General features: G+C 36.5%; 1 protein-coding gene across 3 annotated transcripts in view; it reads right to left on the reverse strand.

Moving 5' to 3' along the window:
* The window catches only part of NRK (Nik related kinase), a 140,123-nt gene that overhangs the window by 62,023 nt on the left and 61,098 nt on the right, over positions 1 to 17,002 (reverse strand). For all 3 annotated transcript variants that reach the window (XM_037512148.2, XM_054695625.1, XM_054695624.1), the window contains exons 3-5: positions 12,156 to 12,212; positions 10,766 to 10,837; positions 287 to 412 (exon numbers count right to left, since the gene is read on the reverse strand). In XM_037512148.2, coding sequence (XP_037368045.1) covers positions 287 to 412; positions 10,766 to 10,837; positions 12,156 to 12,212 — 255 coding nt within the window. The remainder of the gene's footprint in view (positions 1 to 286; positions 413 to 10,765; positions 10,838 to 12,155; positions 12,213 to 17,002) is intronic.

Here is a 17,002-nt window from a genome sequence, read left to right on the forward strand (position 1 = left end):
ATTACATAAAGCTTAAATTAGCAGCAAAACTATATTTGAAAAGAAATTTCCAGCCTTCCTTCGAGTATTCCCCGATCCCAATACCCAGCCCCTTGCCAGGTCCTTATTTTTTTTCATATTTTATCAGTCCCATCGCCAGAATTCAGAGCACATTTTGTCATACTACTTTGAGGAGGTGAGTGCTTAAGTTTTCCTGTAGGTGTAGAAAAGTGACATCTAAACTTATGAAAGTATGCATCCTCAGGACATAGCCTATGGAGTAAGAAAAAAGCAACTGAATACATACCCAAAGTTGGTGTCTCTGGCCAGGGGGGCTCATCTTGAAAAATGCACCATAGAAGGACACGATGTTTTTGTGGAAAGAGTATTTCTTCAAAAGGTTGAGTTCAGTCCTGAGATCTTCTTCCTCATCCTGTAAAATAAGAATAGACAGCAAAGCTCCTAAGCTATGCCATTCAGTGACTGTGGGACCCTAAATTGCAGGAAAGGAGAATCCTATGGCAACTCAAAGCAATGATAATGTCCCAGTTACAAGACCCCAAAGCAATTTATAATAAAATCTGAACTAGAATTGTGAGAGAATGGTGATCTCTGGTTAACTGGGGGTTTGGGATAAAAAATGGTTAACTAAGATCTTTTAATTTATTTATTTATTTATTTATTTATTTATTTTTCACAGTTGAAAGCAGAATTTATTGGCGGGGAGAGAAAGTTCCTATTGATTCATGAAGATTGGTTCTTGGTTCCTTCTATCTTCTCTCTGGGACTATATTGCTTCCAGGACCATCCCCAAGGGCTAGCTGTGGCCTATGGGGCCCTACTGTGTAGGGCCTGCTCCCTTGTCTTGGGGTTCAATGAGGTCTGCTGGGGGCTACTATGGTGAGGGTTGCTTCCAGGACCCCTCCTGGGATTGCTGGGTTCTGCCACCAGTGGGTCAGTTTCCAGGATTTGTCCACAATAGGTAGGTTCTATATTTTTGCTGTGTTCCTTCTTCCTTTTTGATGAGCCAAGGTTTATTTCTTTGTTTTTCTTTCTGTTTAAAGAACTTTAGTTAATCATTCTTTTAGGTCAGATATGCTAGTGACATATTCCTTTAGTTCCTTCACCTGAGAATGTTTTGATTTCTTCTTCATTCCTAAAGGATATTTTTACTAGGAACAAGATTCTGGTTGACAGTTCTTTCTTTTGACACATGAAAGATGTGTCACTGACCTCTATGACTCCAGATGAAAAATTTCATTGTCATTCAATTTGTTTTCCTCCCTATGTAAGGGTTTATTTTCCTCCCAATACTTTTAGGCTATTTTTCTTTGTCTTTATTTTTCAGAAGTTTGGCTGTGGTGTGTGTTGGTGCTAATTCCTTTACATTAATACTGTTTGGGATTTACTCAGCTTCTTGCATCTGTGTATTCATATCTTTTGAGGATTTTCCAGCCACTACTACCTCAAGTACTTTTTATTTCCACCCTCTTTTTTCCTCTCTTTTAGTGACTCTGATAACATGAATGTAATCTTTTGTTATAGTCTGTCTATTGTTAGTATAAGGAATGTCATTCTGATAAAGTGCAGTGACGGAGTTGATGATTTTATTACAATTACAGCAAGGCCTTCCTCCAGCCTGATGCAGAAGAAGTCCACGCGTGAATCCATTTCCCTCACAATGCAGCGAGCTTCTGTTAGGGTGCCCATATTCCTTTTCTTCTTTTTTTTTTTTTAATTTTTATATTCCCCATACAATTGCAGCCCCCCCATTCTGACCCCAATCCCTCCCCTCCCGAACCTCACCCCCCAAAAAGTGTCTCTGGTTCATAGTTTTTTTGTTGATTTTGATTTTCACTTTCTTATAGTTATTCATTTTCCTGGTCCCTTATTTAAGTTTTCTAGATTCCTGCTATGAGTGAGACCATCCGGTATTTTTCTTTTTCTTTTTGGCTTATTTCGCTGAGCATGATCCGTTCCAGCGCCATCCATGTTGCTGCAAATTGCATGTGTTTATCTTTTTTGATTGCTGAGTAATATTCCATGGTGTATATGTACCACATCCTCTTGATCCAGTCATCTATTTTTGGGCATTTGGGCTGTTTCCAAAGCTTAGCTATTGTAACTGGGAGAACATTTTTGCACCCAACACTAATGATAAAGGACTGATCACAAAAATCTGCAAAGAGCTGATGAGACTCAGCAACAACAAAGAAAATAACCCAGTCAAAAAATGGGCAGAACAGCTAAAAAGAAACTTCTCTGAAGAGGAAATGCAAATGGCCAACAGGCATATGAAAAATGTTCAACATCACTTGTAATCAGGGAAATGCAAATCAAAACTACCATGAGATACCATCGCACACCAGTGAGAATGGCACATATTAAAAAAACTAGCAACAACAAATGTTGGCGAGGGTGTGGAGAAAAAGGAACTCTTCTGCACTGCTGGTGGGAGTGCAAACTGGTCCAACCACTACAGAGAGCTGTGTGGAGATTTCTGGACCTACTAAACATAGAGCTTCCATATGATCCAGCAATTCCACCCCTAGGTCTTTACCAAAGGACACAGAAACATCCATTCCAAAGAACACCTGCACCCCTATGTTTAAGATCTTTTAATTTAATTGTTCTCGGGCCTCACCAGTGGCGCAGCGGTTGAGTGTTGGGTTGCGAAGCTGCCTGCAGCCTCTGCAGCGCTGGTTCAATCCCTGACCTCCGGCAAGGGTCCCACATGGCGCGCAGACCTCTCCTGCCGCCCGCTGTTCCCCTCAGCAGTGTATCATCAATCTGCCTGTTCTGTTCCCCGCTCTGGCTCTGGTGAATTCTCTCACCCTCCCGTGCTTCTGACTGTACCCAGTGCTTGTATAAATAAATAAATAAATAAATAAATAAATAAATAAATAAATAAATCTTTAATTTAATTGTTCTCAAACTGTGGTTCCTGGTGAAGCAACAATGGCAACTGTTTTCACTGAATGGAGTCATCACATTTTTGTTTTGTAGCAGTTTATTGAGATATGATTTACATACCTATAGTAAACCCTTTTGAAACGTTAAGTAAGGTATGTCAGAAGAAGACAAACACTGGATGGTCTCACTTATATGTGGAATATAGAGAAACATAACTAAGGGTCAGTCAAAAGGAAGCCAGTAATAAACTCTTAACATCTGACCGCAAAACTGTGGCAACCAGGGCCTCCCTAGTGGCGCAGGCAGTTGAATGCAGTGCTGTGAAGCTGTCCGCAGCCTCTGCAGCACAGGTTCGATTCCCGGCCGAGCAGGGAGAGTCCTACATGGCATAGCAGACCTCTCCTGCCTTGCCCGCTGCTCCCCTCAGCAGTGTATTTCAGTTGTCTGCCTGTTCTGGTCCCCGCTCTGTCTCTGGTGAGTCCTCTCACCCTCCTGCACATCTGGCCTGTACCCTGGTTCTTGTATGCATGAATAAATAAATCTTGGGGAAAAGAAAAAATCCTGAGGCAACCAGAGGGAAGGGTGTGTGAGGTAGGGGCAGAAAAGGGAAGGGGCCTAATGGAGCATGGTGGAGGATTATTGGGACAATGGTGGTGGTCAATGTGAAAATACACATTTATAGAGGCTTAAACCTATACCCCACAAAGATACAATGATGTAAACGAACTTACCTCAATAAACATTACTGGGGTGGGTAGTGTAAAATCAAATGTTTTTTAGTAAATATAAAGAATTTGTGGAACCATTATCACAATTTTAGTATCCACAAATACATTTTCTATCTTTATAGGTTTATCTAATGTAGATACTTCAAATAAATGAAAATCACTGACTTTGTGAACTTTTATAGTACATATCAGTATTTCATTCCTTTTCTTTCTTTACTCATCAACTGTTGGATATTTGTCTTATTTTTTATCTCTTGGCTATTATGAATCATGCTGCTATGAGCATTCATATCAAATTACTGTGTGGGCAAATATTTTCTTTTTTAAATTTTTAATTAATTGTTTTTTAATTGAGGTAACATTGGGGTATCCTCAACATGTATTACTACCATAGTGCATCCATACCAACTTGCCCATACTCTACCACAGACCATTGCGCCTCCCTCCCTCCCTGTTCCTTTCACTCCTCCACACCCTCTCCCCTTGGTGTCTCAGTTCTGCAGTCATGTATTTTTTTTTAAAGATTTATTTATTTATTTATACAAGCACTGGGTACAGTCAGAAGCATGGGAGGGTGAGAGAATTCACCAGAGCCAGAGCGGAGAGCAGAACAGACAGACTGATGAAATACACTGCTGAGGGGAGCAGTGGGCGCTGCAGGAGAGGTCTGCGCGCCATGTGGGACCACTGCACCACCAGGGGAGGTCCTGTAATCATGTATTTTCATTTCTATTTGGTATTATACCAAAGAAGTGAAATGGTTAAGTCAAATGACAACTTTATGTGTACATACTAATGAAATGCCAAACTTTTCCACAGCGACTGTACCATTTTACATCACCTACAGCAATGATGGTTTCAATTTCTCCATACCCTCAACAACACTAGTTATTTTCTGTTTTATCATTATAACCATTCTAGTGGGTATGAATTGGTATCACTTTGTAGTTTTGATTTGCAATTGCCTGACAACTAATGATTTAACTGTCTTTTAATGTGCTTATTTACCATTTGTATATGTTCTTCAGAGGAATGTCCAACTGAAAATCTTTGGCTTTGCTTTTAATTCAGGATATTTGCCTTATCTTTTTTAAATTGAATTATAAGATTTATTTATATATTCTAGATAGACTAAATATAAGGTTTATGATTTACAAATATTTTCTCCCTTTCTGTAGGTTGTCCTTTTACTTTCTTGATAGTACCCTGTGAGACAGAGAAATTTTAATTTTGATGAAGTCAAATCAGAAGTTTTCTGGTTTTTTGTTTGCCCTTTGGTATCTTATCTAAGGGCCCACTGCCAACTCCAATGTCATGAAGATTTGCTCCTGTTTTCTTCCAAGCATTTTATAGTTTTAGCTCTTACACTAAGGCAACTCAGGGCTATAGGTATTACTTTTAAGGATTATCTATATAGTGATAATAGAAGTTTTTCTTGTATTATTTGCTGAAGTGACACTGGATTATAACACTGTATATGATTTAGAGGTATAGGTTCATATCTCTTTAGATCTATGCTACCACACCACAGCCACCACGAAGGTACCTAGTCCTATTGAAGCCTTTGTGCATGAGATCACTGAGGTTGAGTACACAGTTGCAAGATATATTTCTATCAGAAGATAGTTTGATGTCATCAGAAAAGAGCATCATCAACACAGGACACCAGGACACTTGGGTTTTAGCTAAGAGTTGGAAATAGCTAAGAGTTGGAAATAGCTAAGAGTTGGAAATTTAATCTTCTCAAGGTTAAATTTATTCTCAAAAAAAAAAAAAAAAAAGGATGGAAGATGGCAGTCATTATCTCCACAGAGCATTAATGAAACCAAATGGCATAAAGTTCTTCAAAATCCTTGGAAGAGCAATGCTGTAATTACCACACACTATCTTTGTTACTTGACCTTTTCATTTGAATTAGTGATATCAGAACTACACCTCCCTCCACTTTTTGCCCTAATCTACGAGCAAGCATCAGCAACCTTCATTTTCAGCACACTTGTTAAAGTGAAATGAAATATGAAGCATTCTCTTTCCCTATACCACACTATGTTTGTATCATGACAACCAGTAGTTTCATGATCTTTCTGTAACTCTTCCTAGTCAATCTGAAAAAGCTCCTTAATTCTTAGTAAAATCATCACTTTTTTTGTGTATACAGGTGAAATGCACTAGAGAAAATTCTTAAAAATGTCACTTACAAAAAGGTAACTTAAACTGTTGGTAGTTTTTAATGAACATTAATGCATCATAGAGCTAACTTAAACTTACATACAGGGAAGTAAGATTTACATACATGAATGACATAACCAGTGATGAACACATGACAGTGCATAATGAAATTGTGAGTGATGTGAAATGACTGAGAAAGTGATCCTACACTTGACAAATGGATTTAACACTGGGCTTTTTTGAATTCCTAGTAGCGCTACATTTCATTTGATTATATATTAAAAAAACTCTCCAACTGCATCATAAAGTTCAATATATAACCTTTTCAGAAATATTCTTATTGTACAAAATGAAATATATTTGTACTACATTTAAAAAGGAGACTTTTTAATTAAAGATACAGTTAAATTCCCATTCTGAAATCCAGTGGGGGAAAAAAAAAACACCTTTGATTTCTTTGAGGCAATGAATTAAAAAGTCCAATTGACATGAAAATCAATTAAGGAATTAACATTTAATTATCTTTAGTTCTTTTCAGTATTTCTCTGAATTACTTTGACTTGATGACCTGATGGTAGGGGAAAACACATATTTTGGCTGAAATGAATAGGTGCCTGAATATATCTAGTCAGTTATCATTTTCCTTCTTAGTTTATTCTCTAAAGCCCAGTAGGAAATGTGGGCAATTAATTTTTTATTTGGCTATATTGTTGTTGGGCTTTAAAAATGCTTATGAAATAAATATAAGGCAATGTATTAGGTTCTACCCAGAAACATAACAGATCTTTCAAGGAAAGTTTGAAATCTCATGTAAATGGCTGGCAGTTACAGAATATTCTTTAGCATTTATTTCCCTAGGAATTTCTGGTGGATTTATCCATAAACATTCAACTACCAGAAAATAAATTTAGACACCTATTTGTCTTTGGGCGAAGGGAATGGAGCCTGATTTTTCTAGTTGAAAACCTGAATGATGGGTTTCCTTTTTCTATTTATTGTGTAATAAAGGCATGGCTGAATAAAATAATCAATTTGTAGCATGAGAAATTATATGAAAGTTCAGGTTCTAGTCACATCCCAGCCTCCAGGGAAGTTCAGTTGATAAATCCCTTTTTAGGATTATGCTAAGTGATATAAGCCAGAGGGAAAATAATAAATATAGATGGTTTCACTTATATATGGAATATAGAGAAACCAAACAAAAGGTAAAGAGAAAGACAAAACTTTCAAGCAGACATACAGCCGGGGATAGAGAGAGCGAAGGGTCAAAACAGGGGAGGGAAGAGTACAAGGGACTGTGGTGATGGATCACAGGCGCTATGGTGGTGGGAGAACTATGGGGACTACACCTGAGGGGAAAAATCAAACACTGTCCAAAAAGTAACAAAATGTAAGAAAATAAATAATTTAATAAAAAATAGGTTCCTTTCAGATTCCCTAAGCTTGTTTTCTACAAAACTGAAATTTGGTTCTTGTGGCTTTCATTCTTGCCCTTAAACATTATGCTTCCCCTGTGGTGTGGTTCTCCTTTGAAATGGAAAAAATCTATCTGCCATGATAAAGAAATAAAGCTAAGAAACTGCCAATTCTGTATTACACATGGGCACTCTCAGTCTCTTGTAAGACCATGGTTCTGCTCAGAGGAATATGAAATCATAAAGTGTGCAATATACAGGAATAAGACAATGGTGTGAAGTTAAGGACACAAAGAACAGGTAAAAGAGAGAAAGAGCTAGACTCCTTTAAGTTGTTTACTAGTTTGACAATCCAGTCAAGAAATGAGCAGAAGAACTTAAAAGACATTTCTCCAAAGAGGAAATGCAAATGGCCAATAGGCATATGGAAAAATGTTCAACATCCCTTATCATCAGGGAAATGCAAATCAAAACCACATTGAGATACCACCTTATACCAGCAAGAATGGCACATATCAAAAAAAGAAGCAACAGCAAATGTTGGCAAGGATGTGGTGAAAAAGGAACTCTCCTACATTGCTGGTGGGAGTGCAAACTGGTCCAACCACTATGGAAAGCTGACCGGAGGTTCCTTAGTCTACTAAAAGTGGAGCTACCATATGACCCGGCAATTCTACTACTAGGGATCTATGCAAAGGACACAAAAACATTGATTCAAAAGAACACCTGTACCCCTATGCTTATTGCAACACCATTTACAATAGGTAAAACCTGGAAACAACCCAAATGCCCCAAAATAGATGACTGGATCAAGAAGATGTGGCATATATACACAATGGAATATTATTCAGCAATCAAAAAAGATAAACTCATGCCATTCACAGCAATGTGGATGGAGCTAGAAGGAATTATGCTCAGTGAAATAAGCCAGAAGGAAAAAGAAAAATATCAGATGGTTTCACTTATAGCAGGAATATAGGGGAACCAAATAAGACATCAGTGTAAAAAAAAATAACAGTACAAAACACTGCAAAGCAAAAACAGACAATTATAAATCAGAGACCTACTGCAGGGGAGGAGGAGGGAGAGGGATTAGAGGGAGGGAGAGAGGAGCACAGGGGACTGAGGTGATGGTGCATGGGTGCACTGGTGAAGGAAACTCTATGGGGACTACACCTGAGGGGGTGGGGGGAAGAAAATATTGTTTAAAAATGAACAATGAGGGCCTCCCCTGGTGGCGTAGTGGTTGAGCGCTGGGCTGTGAAGCTGCCCACAGCCTCTGCAGCGCCAGTTCGATACCCAGCCACTAACGAGGGTCCCACATGACATGACAGACCTCTCCTGCCGCGCCCACTGTTCCCCTCAGCAGTGTATTTTGTCAGTCTGCCTGTTCTTTTCCCCCCTCTGGCTCTGGTGAATTCTCTCACCCTCCTGCGCTTCTGACTGTACCCAGTGCTTGTATAAATAAATAAATAAATCTTTAAAAAAAAGTTTAAAAAAAATAAAAATGAACAATGATGTAAAAAATAAAAAAAAGTTTAAAAAAAATCTTTTGTTACAAAGGAAAAAAAGTTGTTTACTAGTTTGAGATCAAGGAACTTTCTTTTCTTTCTGGGTTAGAAAGTTCATATTCCTAAACAAGAATAGGAGAATGGCTGTCCTCTAGGCAGCTATCTAGTTGCATTTTACCATACTTTTAAACCTGTTTATAGGCAAGTCAAATATTCTGGTGCCATGTTACCTATGAGGAACCTGAGGCCTAGAGAGATAAGACCACATTTCCAAATATCTCTTGGCTAGTTAGTAATAGACTTGAGATTTGAATTCATGTTTATGGACTTCTACATTATTGCTATTTCCATGCATCCCTTAGTCAAAGAGAGGTGTGTGCAAGTCATCAAGTGCTTATGCCAAGGATTCAAGATGATTTAGAGATGCTAGCTGATCAATTAGTAGTTATATACCTTTTGTAAATATATAACCAAAGTTCCCAACTTGAAACATCTTTAAGAGTGGTTTTCTCACATAAATGTAAACTCCTCCCAAACCAATAAACCAAGATGAGATATGTTTGGAAAGCATTAGTGTGTTTGCCATTCTCAATTAACAGGAAGTTGAGCTTGTGAGAACACATAAGTACATTATATCCATCAGGCCAAGTGGGTAATTTAAAACTCTCACACATCTCCCAGTAACATGATGCTTTAGCATTTCTTGGCTCAGGGCTAGTTAATCCCAGAGTGGCCTGAATATCCTGCTTTTTATCAACATGAAGTAGCTCATTGATGTCAAAATTTTCTTTGCCATTTTACCTAATTCTAGAATAAAAATCTTTTTTTTTTCTAATGGAGCGAATACCAGAGACAGTTTAGGGAAGATCTTTAAAGAAGTTTATTATTCTTGATAAAACTAGAACTGGTCAATTATATTTGTCATACCTTACCTTTTGCAGCTTCTTGATCTAGCAGTGCATGCCATCACTGCTACCTGTTTCACCTGGATATGCTTTGTTTCCTGAGATACATTGTAAGTCAAACAGGAGCCTAGTACTTACTAGGTGAATCATAAAGCTGTTACCGATGTCTTTCTAATACAACTATAAAGATTTTCTGAATGGGATTGTGGTTATAGAAAAATTTATTTTTAAGGTGCCTGAGAGTATATTATTAAGGCATAAAAGTTTGAAAAAAATTGAATGACAAATAGTTATTCACAGGGGAGAAAAATTACGAAAAAATATATCAATGAATTAAACTGGTAAGAACAGGAATTCTGCTTTTAAGCCCACAAAGTACTTTCTTAGAAAGCCACCATCTAGATCACCAACACTTACTAAAAAAGAATTCTGTTTGCCTGATCTTATTCTAGAGCCAGCAAATTAGTCGAGTCATACAGACTGCTTTATAAGGCAGTTTTGTGTGGTGAGATGCATCTGAGGAGGTGTGATCCTATACCTCTAAATCACATGTAGTGTTGAAAACCAATGGTACCTCAATAAACAATAAATAAAAGCTTCAAGTAGAAAGCACCTTCACACTCCCCTCATGTATTCAAGTACTGTGCCATTGTCTAAAGATTTTTTAGGCTGATCGTTGATCTTCTGTCCACTACTGTTCTTACAATAAAAAAAAAAAGCAGACTACATTTGGGTCATATACAGTGGCAATAATTCCTAGAATCATAATGTCAGTTGGTCCTGTACACAATGTCAAGGTCAAATTTAAGCAAAATTTGCTCTTGTTCGTAGATTCTCTTTTGTTGTCACTCAGCCAAAGTGCTCTATGCTTTCTGTAAATTCACTCAGCCCTTCACCTATATTCAACACTTACCGGTTCAGGGAACCATTATCTTATGGGCCCTGCTTTCTGACAGATGCCAGTGTACAAATATGATAAATGAATCTATATAATTATGTTAAAAAATGTAAATATGTTACCACTTTCAGGCAGGAACATATTAGTGGCAGCCTTCTGAAGACATGATACAACACAAAGGTATCAATTCAAAGCTGAAATTTAAAAATAAGTAGGTGGGGGACTAATGAGGACTTTGAGTACTCACGCTGTATCTCCACCCAACAGACTTTTGATATTTATTCACTCTCACTCTCCTTCCTATTTCAGGCAAAGGGGTCTGCAAAACCAACAACAAAATGTTATTAGACCCACTAGTACTCTCTGAAAGTAGTCTAAGTAGTTTGTGCTCTTTTAACACCAAATGGAAGAATGATAATATTATTTCTCTCTCAATTTTCACTGTGCAAATAAAAAAAAAACAGATTCTTAAATACACAGAAACTTGTTACAAAGTTCACAGTAACAGGTTTAACTACCATATTAATGGTACATTTATAATTTGATGTTAGTAAAGGGCTACCTCTGCTTCCAAAACAAGGTATTGAAACTACGGGCTGAATATGATTTAAAAAAATTTCAAAAATCAAAATATTGAAAATTTATATTAAATGTGGTTCAAAGTCTCTCAAGTTAAAACAAGCAAATAATTAGAAATTCTCATCAAAAATGATGAGACTGATTATTTGGATGCTACAGTTTGTAAGGAAAAATAAATCTACAACCCCTCAAAATCCCTTAAAACACACATTAGTTTGTAACATTTGACATTTATTGGCAAAACAAAAAGCAGGCAAATGTTTAAATACTTTCAGCAATTCATTACCTGCACAAATTGGAAAAGAACAGATTATGGCATTGACAACAGTTCAGTGAATATACATAGCTTTTCAAACATAATATTTGAGCATTTTCCTTTAGGGTATAGTGAAGTGAATATTTTTTGACCTTTGCTATGTTCATGCTAATAATACCTTGAGAAAGTGAGTCACTCATGCTAAAGAAAGAGGACAGAAATCAGGGCTTAGCAAATTCTATGACAATATGTTATGAACCATGACATAACTTTATGAATGTTAGCAGGAAAAGTGCCAATTAAACTGTCTCTCTTGCTCATCTGTCAGAAAATACATGAAAAAAATGTGCCTCTCTGACAAGTTCTTTCCTTCTACCTGTCATTGAGAATCTAATGGCCTCAATTATCAAAAGGGATATTTGGAGAATGGAAATAATATGATGAGACACAACAGAATTAACACAATATTAGAGGAATCTCCTCTTTCCCTTCCATGGAAACAGATAATCAAGTAGAAATGGACAGGATACAGATACTTCTTCATTCTTAAAGACTACCAAAATGTGTGAACTTTTACTGTAAAGCATTTTATGTGTAAATATAATCAATACTAAAAGTAATATAGTAAATATGCTATACTAGTGAATGGAAAGAATATTAAATGATAAATACAATGAGTGCAGATTAGCATAGTTACAATGATGCATAGTAATGATTCTAAAAATAAATATATTTTCAGAACTGTTCATCCCAAGAGCATAGTCCATTAAGGGAACAGAATACAGATAGGATATAATATTACCTTACGAGCATTCATCACTTTAACAGCTGTAAATGCGCCAGTCTTTTCGTGGAGTCCCTGCAATAAAGGACAGTAATAAAAAGCAAAGGCTGGCTATATAATATCACAATCAAGAAGAAAACACAGTAAAAAATATTAAAATTAAATAAGGTCAAACACTGTAGCCCATTATGAAACATGAACTATACAGTTGAAATGTGAGATATTTTGTAGAGTTCTCACAGAAATATTAAATTATGAACATTTTAAAGAAATCCAAACTATTTCATTCAAAAAAAGGCAAACAAGTTTGTAGAGTAGGTTTTTTTAAAATGTTTGTATTATATAGTAGGCATAGTAGTACATTTGTAGGCATTGCTTTATTAGTTACCTTTAGTTTAGGTTTGTAAGTTACCAGAGCACCCAGATGAAAAGTGAAAAGTGAAATTTTGGAAATGGAGAGAAAGGAGATATTCCATTAACCATTTTTTCAATTGATAAAGTAGTACTATGCACACATATCTTTCTACTGGATCCCTCTTGATACCCTAAACAACATTGTCCATAATCACACATAAGGATGATGCATAATTATTTCAATGGGCTATAAACCACTAAAGATGCCCTCAATATGAACCAAAGACACATATGAAAGGAAGAAATTCTGAAAGATTCTTTCTTATTGAAAACATGTTGAATTATAAGAGCTTCTTTTATTCTATTAAATGCAAGTATAATTATTCTCTTGTTTTCCTGGTGGCGAAAGGGGTTAAGTCAGCACTGTGAAGCTATAGGTAGCCACTGCAGCATGCATTTGATCCCCAGCCAGAGGAGCTAATCCACATGTTGCAGCAGACCTCTCCTGTCTTGCCTGCTGCTCCCCTCAGCAGTATATTTCAGTTAATCCACCTGTTCTGCTACACACTCTGTCTCTGGTGAATCCTTTCACCCGCCCCCACCCTCGCACCTCTGGCCTATACCCAGCTCTTGTATGCATAAATAAATAAAATAAATCTTTTTTAAAAAATAAACAAATGCAAGTACAAGTTGTAGATTTATAATTATTCTCTTATTTTTCATAAAGGAAAGTCAAAAAGAAAAAGAAGTTTAATAATAACAGGTATACCTCCTGTGTACATGGGAGAGAACTTTCATGACTGAATAATTCTCCACATGACTTCAGACACCATCTGAAGTAGCTAAGACAAAGGAGGTTGGTGAGAAGAAAAGGGAGGATCAGTTAGGGAGTTTACCAAAGAAGACAGAGTAAACAAAGGTATACAGATTTAAGATCTGCCTTTTCCATTGAAGAGAGATAAGAAGATTGGGTCTTCACGGGAGAATCCCTATAGAGAGAAATTTACATATAAATGTCTTCTTCAAAAGCAACCTCTACTGGGGCCTCCCTGGTGGCCCAGTTAGTTGAGCTCAGTGATGTGAAGCTGTCCACAGCCTGGGCCAGCGAGATACCAACATGGCACAGCAGACCTCTCCTGTCTCTCCCGCTGCTCCCCTCAGCAGTGTATTTCAGTCAGTTTGCCTGTTCTGTTCCCTGCTCTGTCTCTGGTGAATCCTCTCACCCTCCTGCACATCTGGCATGTACCCCTGTTCTTATATGCATAAATAAATCAATCTTTAAAAAAAGCAACTTCTACCAAGTATTCAGAACCTCCCATGAAATAAAACTTTTGTCAAAAAGAAAGATTTTGGGGAATGGTAGATTTTTGTTCCCCTACAGCCACTGATTTATAATTTTCAAAAGTAAACATACAGGTTTGTAATTGGAGCTCTTATTATTTGATCTTATCAAAAATATTTCAAACTATAGTCATATAAAAAAATCTCAGTCTGGTATTGATATAAGTAAGACTTCAACTTAAAACAAAATGCTTTAATTTGGTGTTTTTCTAGCAGATGGTTTGATTCTTGGACAGTTCTAGATTAAACAATGTCTCCCAAAAATCAGGTTTACCCATTACCTTAGTATGTGACCTTTGAAAACAGGATCTTGCAGATATAATCAGTTCAACAATACATATTAGATTATTGTGAACAATTATTGGTGTCTTTGTAAGAGAAAGGGGAGGACAATTTGCACATAGAGACACAGATATACAAAGGCAAGATGGCCATGTGAAGATAGGAAGAAACTGGAGTGATACAGCTACAATCCAAGAAATGCCAAGGATTTCTAGCAATTACCAAAAACTAGAAAGAGGTAAAGATTCATCCTAGAATCTTCAGAGATAAAAAGGCCCTGAGAATTCTAGCTTCCAGAACTATAAGATAATAAATTTCTGTTATTTTAATCCACCCTAATTTATGGATTTGTTACTACAGCTATAGGAAACAACTACAGGGGAAATCAAATCACAGGATTGTTACTGGTCACAGTTCTCACGAGAAAGACAGCAGCTCTGTTTTACTTGGAATAATCAAATGAGCGTGCTATGTCCAGACAGTCGTGTTGATACCTTGGTTAACCTTTCAAGTCAGCAAATATGGAAAAAACTGTGGTTCCTTGATTTCAGAAAAAGATGCTTAAATAGATTGCTTGTTTGCTGTCAAATCTGTTTCATGAAGCACAGACTCTGAGCTATGTTTTCAGATGATTCCCATGTTTACTCATCAAAATAGTCAACTGATCAAAGAAGCTCAAAACAAAAATCCTACTCTACTATTAACATCAATGTTATGTGTTACATACAGCATTCCTCCGTTTTCCCCCACTGATAAAATTTAATCCCATATATTTCAGGTTACCTCCATCTTAATGAGCAAGCCACTGTTTATAAAAGGGGCCATGTGTCAGAAATGGATCCGGAGACTTTCCAGGAAATATAGTAACTTTAGAAACACTGGCACCTCAACTTAACTCTAGCTATTGCCAAAGAATTAAGCATTATATAACAGAATTATTTATAATAGCCAAACATGGAAGCAACTTCAGTGTGTATGAGTGTGTGTGTGTGTGTGTGTGTGTGTGAACATCTGTGTGCGTCTGTGTGTGTTCACTATCTCTATAAAGGAATAATACCCTAGGTTTTAGAACCATGTACTGGGTTAATATGTCTAATCATTACACAAGTTTTCATGTAAGTTTATTAGTATATCCAGATTTATCAATGGAAAATTGCTGCCTGTTAAGCCAGTATTTTAGAGTTCTCCCTGTAACTTCACTTAGAAAATTTTTATTTTGAAATAATTTTAGAATTAGAGAATAGTTTCAAGTTAGTACAGAGGGCTGCTGTATAGCCTTTACCCAGTTTCTTCAATGTTAACATCTATGAACATAGTAATTGTCAGAAATAAGAAATTGATATTGGTACAATACTCTTAACTACATTATCATCTTAATTTGGATTTCTCCAGTTTGTGCTGTAATGTCTTTTTCCCAACTGGGATCTGATATTCCATTTTAGTTGTTATGTTTTTGTAGACTCTTCAATTCTGTGACAGTTTCTAGGTCTTCTTCCCTGTTTTTCATGAACTTGACATTCTTCAACAGTATTGATCTGGTATTTTGTAGAATGTCCCTTACTTTGGGTTTGTCTGATGTTTTCTCATGTTTACACTGAGGTTGCAGGCTTAGGGAAAGAACACCACAGAGCTGAAGTGCCCTTCTCATGACATCATATCAGGGGAGGTGACATGGTAAAATCAAGACTGATCACCTGGAATGATAACCTTGATTACTTGACTAAGGAAATATGTCAGTTTTCCTCATGCAAAGTGACTCTTTTTCCATTTCATACTCTATTTATTAGAAATGACTGATGTTGATTGTGAAGAGGGATAATAATACTATTCTTGAGCATCTAGAGAACCTAGAAGTCATCTTGAGATAAACTAATTGTTCGGTGGTGCCATCTTGTGGTTCACTGACTATAATATTGTGTAAGCTGTTTTGTGATGAAGGCCATGTTCTCATGAACAGATTGTCTCCCTAAGTGAGATGGTGAACAAGGACCTGCAAATCCAATTCCTAGTATGTGTCTTTTTTTTTTTTTCAATTACATTGTATGTTTTATGAGAAATTAATGTAATACCCTATTTGCTGAAACACACATAGAGAATGCTCAGAAAGGTGTTTGGGTTTGAATTCCAGATTACTAAAGTAATCTTATGATTCCCACTTGTCTTAGTGAATGTTACAAAGGAAAATCACAAGGAAAGCCTTCCAATATAAATGTGGTATTTTATTCTGTTTTCTCTACCATAATAATACCATTAATATCATATAGAAGCCACTAGCTGCACTGTATTAATCTCTCTTAAATATAGTTTGTATGCAAAGGGTGAACTTTTAATTCTCAAGCATCACGATTTTCTCAGGGGGAAAATTCTCCTAGCTCTCATTCCTGTCATAAGAAATGAAACTGCTGTTTAAATCTTTTGTGTGCGTTCAAAGGCCCACTCTTATTTGACTATCAGAAGATGTCATGTAATAACAATGCTTTGTTGCCATTCCTGACTCAAATATATTTACTTTTGGAATCAAGTAGTCTATATATCGTCATCTCAGACAACTCTTTGTCTTGTCATTCAACTTAATTCAAGTTTAATTATTAATATATGCAACTCATATAAAATGACTTTAGAGACAAAAGAAGGTCAGCTACTGGGAAAAAAAAACCCTCCCACAACCTTTGCCAAATTATAAGAATCACTCATGATATACTCCATTTTATTAAAATAATGAAACTCCGTGATGATTCAAATGTTAACTGAGAGAAAGACATGTTATTTGTCACTAACACTTAAGCATGAGCTAGATTATTATATAACTGCAAAAATGACAATGAATAGGTAAATGTTGATGAAAGCAGAAGGTGGAAGAAGGAATAGGCTAGAGTCAGGATTTTCAG

Source organism: Talpa occidentalis, unplaced genomic scaffold, assembly GCF_014898055.3.
Source record: "Talpa occidentalis isolate TD23 unplaced genomic scaffold, MPIMG_talOcc4v2.1 talOcc4.15, whole genome shotgun sequence".
Classification (NCBI taxonomy): Eukaryota; Metazoa; Chordata; class Mammalia; order Eulipotyphla; family Talpidae; genus Talpa; species Talpa occidentalis.